Source organism: Symphalangus syndactylus, chromosome 13, assembly GCF_028878055.3.
Source record: "Symphalangus syndactylus isolate Jambi chromosome 13, NHGRI_mSymSyn1-v2.1_pri, whole genome shotgun sequence".
Classification (NCBI taxonomy): domain Eukaryota; kingdom Metazoa; phylum Chordata; class Mammalia; order Primates; family Hylobatidae; genus Symphalangus; species Symphalangus syndactylus.
Genome location: NC_072435.2, coordinates 62,694,514 through 62,700,513, shown reverse-complemented (window position 1 = coordinate 62,700,513; position 6,000 = coordinate 62,694,514). Strand labels below are relative to the sequence as shown.

The following is a 6,000-nucleotide window of genomic DNA, read 5'->3' as shown; positions in this document are numbered from 1 at the left end:
ACTAAAGCCATAAAAGAGCAGCATCTATTTCTTTAGTACTAAAAGAATTTCAACTGTTAGAAAAATGAGGTGGCTTCCAAGATAAAAACAAAGCAAAACAAAACAAAACATGCATCTTGAAAGTCAAAAACAAACAAACTGAAGAAAAAGCCAGTTGAAGTATTTGGATTTAACTTTACCCAACTAAGACATTCACACAACATATGCATGTCAGTCTCCTATTCGGTCCTAGAGCCTGCAGTATTGTAATTTATTGTGAAACCATGTAACCAAATACTTAAATATATCCACAACATCTGTACCACAGAAATGCATAGTACATAATATACTAACATCTCAAAATAAACTTCTATTACAGTTTTATGCAAATTATGGTATAAGATTATCACCTGCCACATTTTGAAATGGCACCAACTTCAACATCAATGCACTAGTCAAAATCCTTCCTAGAAGTGATGTCTTCTGCATTATCATCTGAAATTTCAAAATCAACCTGTTAATCTAATAACCACAGTATGTTATCATTTAAAATCACTGTATATTTGGATGTTAAAGCAGGTAGTAATACAGCAGGAAAAGTGTTTCTAATTCACAGTTTCAAAAATAAAGGGTGCAGTTTTCAAATATCTGATTGCTTAAAATTGGTCACTCAATTTAACAACTGCCTCCTTCAATACATGTAAACTATGTTTGCACAGCATTAGGAGATGTCTTTTATTTCAGAATTAGTTCTTACTTTTACAGGAGCACCACAAATTTTAAGGAAGAGGCTACAGTGTGAAATGAGCTCACTGAAGGATATGTTAAATAAAATTTTAACTACAATATAAGGTACTGCAAAAGCTTTGTTCCCCAGCACAGATCCCTTAATCAGGAAAAGTAGTGAACACTTACCAAATACAATATGTAAATTAGCTCTACAGGAAATGGGGAAAAACCTACCTCAACTAAAAGAAAATACTATTATTAGCTAACAAACCTGTGATAGCTGGCTTCAGAATTTTCCTAAAAATAAAAATTCAAAAGCATACACAGTATTTATATCCTTTGTTAAGGAATGTAGACATCCAAAGGGAATGAAAGAAAAATCTGGTTTTAAGAATTTCTAAGTGGAAACACACGCACACAAATGGGTAACTGAGAAAAACTGAGCACTTAAATACTCAAAATTTAAGAAAGAAGATTTATAATAGAAAAAAGTGGCAAATTGTTACTGTGACTTGATTTGCTGAAAACATCTGCAAATTCACACTGGCATTAAGAAAACCCAAGTCTCAAAAATTCTCCTTTCTCTCCAGATAATGTGTTTTCTGTGCAAAAATAAATATCTGAAAATTGCACTAATACTTATTTTAACTTCTATATTATGAATAATCTGCACATGCTCCTTTACAGACAATACATATTTGTAAACTTGCTCATGCAAAATTAGTGTGTGCAACAGGGATATTGTTAATTTTCATACTTAAAAATGATACCTTATTATCTTTTAAAAATTGCCAAACTCTCTGAAATGGTAACAAATCTTATATGGATATTCTTGTCTGCCAGCTAAAAATCAATTTATGTTGCTGAAAACAAAAAGTTATATAAGAAAAAGAAACATGGTTTTTGTTTTGCAAGATTTTTGATTTTTAAATGAGAAAATTTATAAAAGAAAGAAATTCATGGTCACAAAATTTCAACATTTTAATCCTAAACATTACAGGGTAAATAGATACTGGACCCTATCTCCCTACTCCATAAAATCCTAACTTTTAGTTTCCATTTCAAATGTTGCTGTAACCACTAAAACACTAGTGGTTTTACAACCTCTGGATTATGGAAATACACATTTCTGAAATAAATGCTACAAAAACAACAATGGAAGAAAGCCAAACAAACAGTCTCCATGAAGGAAAAAAAAGTGGAACATTTTGAAGCTTTTAGACACTTCTCTTTCCATGTCTTATGATTAACCTGTCAATTCAGTGCATTGTGTGGTCATATGTAATGGTCCCCATGGTGAACAAACATCTAACTAGTGTCCATTGATTCCAAGTTAGTAGATGATGAATCCTTCTGGATACTTTCAAAGATAGCCGCCAGCTCAGGGTTAGAACTGATCTGTGACTGGAATTCACTCATCAGTGGACTCTTCTCTGCTTCTGGAATGGTTAGCAGTGCTGCTACTGCTCTCATGGCAGATCGCTTTAATTCATCTTGTTTTTCAAACTCCTGTTTTACTGAGTTTGCCTTTACCTGTAAGATGGAGTAAACTTAGATTACATGCTATAAAAGACAGCTCTTACATGAACAAAATTTAAGCACATAAGATCTTCCTGGTAAAAGCTACTCTCGTAGGTCCACAAGGCATATTACATTCTAAGAACAACTGTTTTTAAACTTATTTTTAAAGTAGCTGTCTCCTTTTAAGGGAATATTTTACACAAAGCCCCATTATAAAAACAGAAAATCTAGACCCACATGATTTTAACAAAGAGAGTAGGACACTCTTTGTTTCAACTATCTGCTTAGCAAGTCTTACACTTTGATCCCCATCAAGAAAGTACTCCTCTAGCTACCCTATTCTTTGCTATACTCTATTATTCACTTTTTCAGCACACCATATGATGACATCCCAGGCCTTTATTCAAAGCCTGTTTCATCTTCTTGGTCTAAAAAAAAAAATCTTGATTTTTCAAGGTTCATTGCAAATGTTGTCACCCTAATATGAAACCTTCTGACTCCCCTTCCAACCAGAATTAAAAACTTCCTCTTTTGTGGCCTGATCACATTTTATCCCATATCAGTACTTCAAATATGTATCAGTACTTCAAAATGTTAACATATTGATATAGCAATAAACAAAAACTTTTAAGAATAGCCGTTAACAGTGCTAAGTTTTATAAAACATCAGTATTTGATAGGCTAACTTTTTAAACCAACTGCTACACAGAGCACTGGAATAGTTATATTGGGAAAGCTAAAGAAAAGAATTGGCTAGGAATCCCCAATACACCAAGTCTGACCTAGGTTGATACTTATCATTTCTTACCTTAGTTGTACATGTTGCACGTAATGGCTCAACAAGTCGGTCCAACCTCTGCAGTACTGCACTTGGACAAAGGGTAGACAGTCTCACCAACATTAAAAATGTCAGCATCTATTAGGAATAAAAAAGACAGAATTTAGATTTGACATCATTTTCTAAAAACAAAATTCTAAGTTCTGACAAATCCTTTAAAGGAAATAACTAGCATGCAAAGTAAAGCTTCCTTTTAACGTAATCTGCCAATCAGAATCAGACAGATTTGTCTCAAACTTTATCTGAGTTAAGTGCTAAAGAGACCTCACCAGATTGTATTTTAGGTGAGGTCTATTGAGCAGCATATTATAGGTGAGGTCTCTTTAGCACTTAACTCAGGTAAGGTTTGAGACAAATCTGTCTCAAACAGATACAAGAACTAGAAAAGTGGTTTTCAATCTTGGTTGCACATTAGAGTCATCCAGAGAGCTTTAGAAACATACCCATTCTTCAAGCCCCATCCCCAGAGTTTTACTGAACCTGTCAGAATATTGCCACACATTATTTTTTTATTTTTATTTTTTAAAGCTCATGTGCACCAGAATTGAGAATCATAGAACTAGAAAATTACTGAACTGGAACACAATTTCATAATAAGTTTCCACTATCATAACAGAGTTGACCAGTTATTCAGATTAATCCATGTAAAACCTGATAACCCATAAACCTTTTTCTCTTGGACTATAAACTCATAGAATTAAACCAGCATGTCCTTTTACTTCTTGGTAGGGAGGCTCTCTTCATTGAACTTTGAGAGGCTCAGGTCACTACCACACATGGAAACCTAAGAGTAGGAGTTCAGGTAGTATGGCTGAATTACTGCTGAGTTACCACTTTTGCCCTGCTTGGCCAAAAGCCCTAAATGGAAGAGTGGATGAAAAAGACACAATGCATGTATTTTTTATTTTTCAAATCACCCTTTTACTGTTCACATTTTAAATGGAGATGAACACACAGGAAAACAAGGAACACTTATATGCAAAATTAATTATCCAAACATAAGACGCAGTATGATTTCTCTCAAGTTGCTTCTACAGATTGTTTTGTATATCTGAAAAGTTCCATGTCCTCTAACAAAATTCTCGATATTAAACACAGTATATTATATTGAAAAACAAAAATTCCTCATTCAGGTAAATAATATAGTTACAATTCAGACTAGCCCCAATGGTAGCTCAGAAGAATTAATCAAGACAATGCTAAGAAAACCCTCCATGGGTAGCAACTATGGTCCAATGTTAAGACAGGCCAAAAAGTTACAGATTTATACTTTAAACAGCAAAATCTGTTGGGACTTTTTTGAGGGAAGGGATCTAGGGACTATTCACTAAGCAAGTGGGCACACAGCATTTTGCATCCACTGCCACTTCCTCCTCCAATAAAAAGGGCTCTGGATCTTTCTCACATGTCAACTGGTGTTACACTGCCTATTACTTTTGCACTTTATAGTTTACAATATGCCTATCAAAATCTTGACAGACAACCTGATTTTTCTCAGACACATGAGTAAATTACAAGGGTGAAAGTTGCTCTAGCAAAGTCTTCTTCTAAAACATTGTATAAATAGGCACAAACATCTTACCTTAATATCATAATGGTCCTTCAAACCATCTTCAACATGATTTAGAAATTCAAAGATATCAAGTCTATCAAGACAACTGTCTAGAAGTGTGTACATACACTCAAAAGCTGCCTTTCTAATATCCAGACCATCATCAACTGTATGTTTAAATGGACCCATTTCTACCTGTTAAAGCAAAAAAGAATGTGTGGATATACAATACTTAAGTCAAAGACAAGCTCAGATAAACAGTGTGATCTAACTTACCTCTCTTATAAGCTCCTTTCTAACTTTTGTTTCATTGTAAAGATGTGGAAGAACAGTATCCAACAGATCCCTTATTAATGATGGCTTGTTATGTGCTGCTGAATTAAATGTGACCAAGGCTACTCTTCTCACATTCAAATCTGGGTCTTCCAAAGTTTTTAGGAAATCACCTGAAATATTACAAGAAAAGCAACAGACAGACATGATAAACTTAAAATATAATATACATTGTATTTTCTCTAAGTTGATATAATTTATTTTTGCTGGTGTCATTGTTATTTCTTCAGTGACGGTCAGGGAAGAACCTGATGAAATACTAAGTGAACCATAAAGTTTCTTTCAGCAGCAAGGCAACTATCATTTCTGAAGGTGAATATATTTTCAACTGATAATCCACTCTCAGCACTTATAATGCAGAGGGTATGGAAGAAGAGTCCATAAAGTTCCTCAATATCACTTCTATAGATGTAAGATATGACAGAAACAGCAGCTAAAAAGACTAATAACATGCATGATTCTCCTTGTAGTTCACTAAAAGCAGCAACAAAAATATTTTTAAACCAAGTTCAAAATAAGAATAAAAAAATGAGGTGAAGACAGACCCATTGCTTAATAAAGATGGAGTACTATTAGCAGATACACAATTAATCAAATGAAAGAGAAACGTGCCTCCAAAAGCCCTACTTTATTTCGTCTTCAGTAAGAAATACATGAATTCACAGGAAAATAATATAAAAGGAGAAAATTGAAAGCTAACATAGGACAAAAGCCAGAGAAGCCATCTAGGTATTTTAAAAGTCTGCTTACTCTTGCAAATGTGGGCAAGAAAGTATAATGCAAAGACCTTTGGAGTCACATGGATGGTGGTTCAAATCATTTTACTTGTTAAATGTATGATTTTGTGCAAGTTACTTTAGGCGAGAACCTCAGTTTCTCACCACAGTTTCTCAGTCAATAAAATGAGGATTATAAACCTTTTAGAGCTATACTGAGCAGAATAAACGGTGCATATATTGTTGAAGACAATGTCTAGTACACACTAAGTATTCACATGTAGCTATTATTCTCAACTCTATCATCAGCAATCTTTTAGAATACACAGGGA

At 33.9% G+C, this 6,000-nt stretch overlaps 1 protein-coding gene across 1 annotated transcript in view; it reads right to left on the bottom strand.

Annotated features, from left to right (window-relative positions):
• Window positions 1-221: 221 nt before the first annotated feature.
• The window catches only part of CAND1 (cullin associated and neddylation dissociated 1), a 47,084-nt gene continuing 41,305 nt past the window's right edge, over window positions 222-6,000 (bottom strand). The window contains exons 12-15 of the mRNA XM_055235692.2: window positions 4,896-5,065; window positions 4,650-4,814; window positions 3,038-3,145; window positions 222-2,241 (exon numbers count right to left, since the gene is read on the bottom strand). Coding sequence (XP_055091667.1) covers window positions 2,017-2,241; window positions 3,038-3,145; window positions 4,650-4,814; window positions 4,896-5,065 — 668 coding nt within the window. The 3' untranslated portion in view covers window positions 222-2,016. The remainder of the gene's footprint in view (window positions 2,242-3,037; window positions 3,146-4,649; window positions 4,815-4,895; window positions 5,066-6,000) is intronic.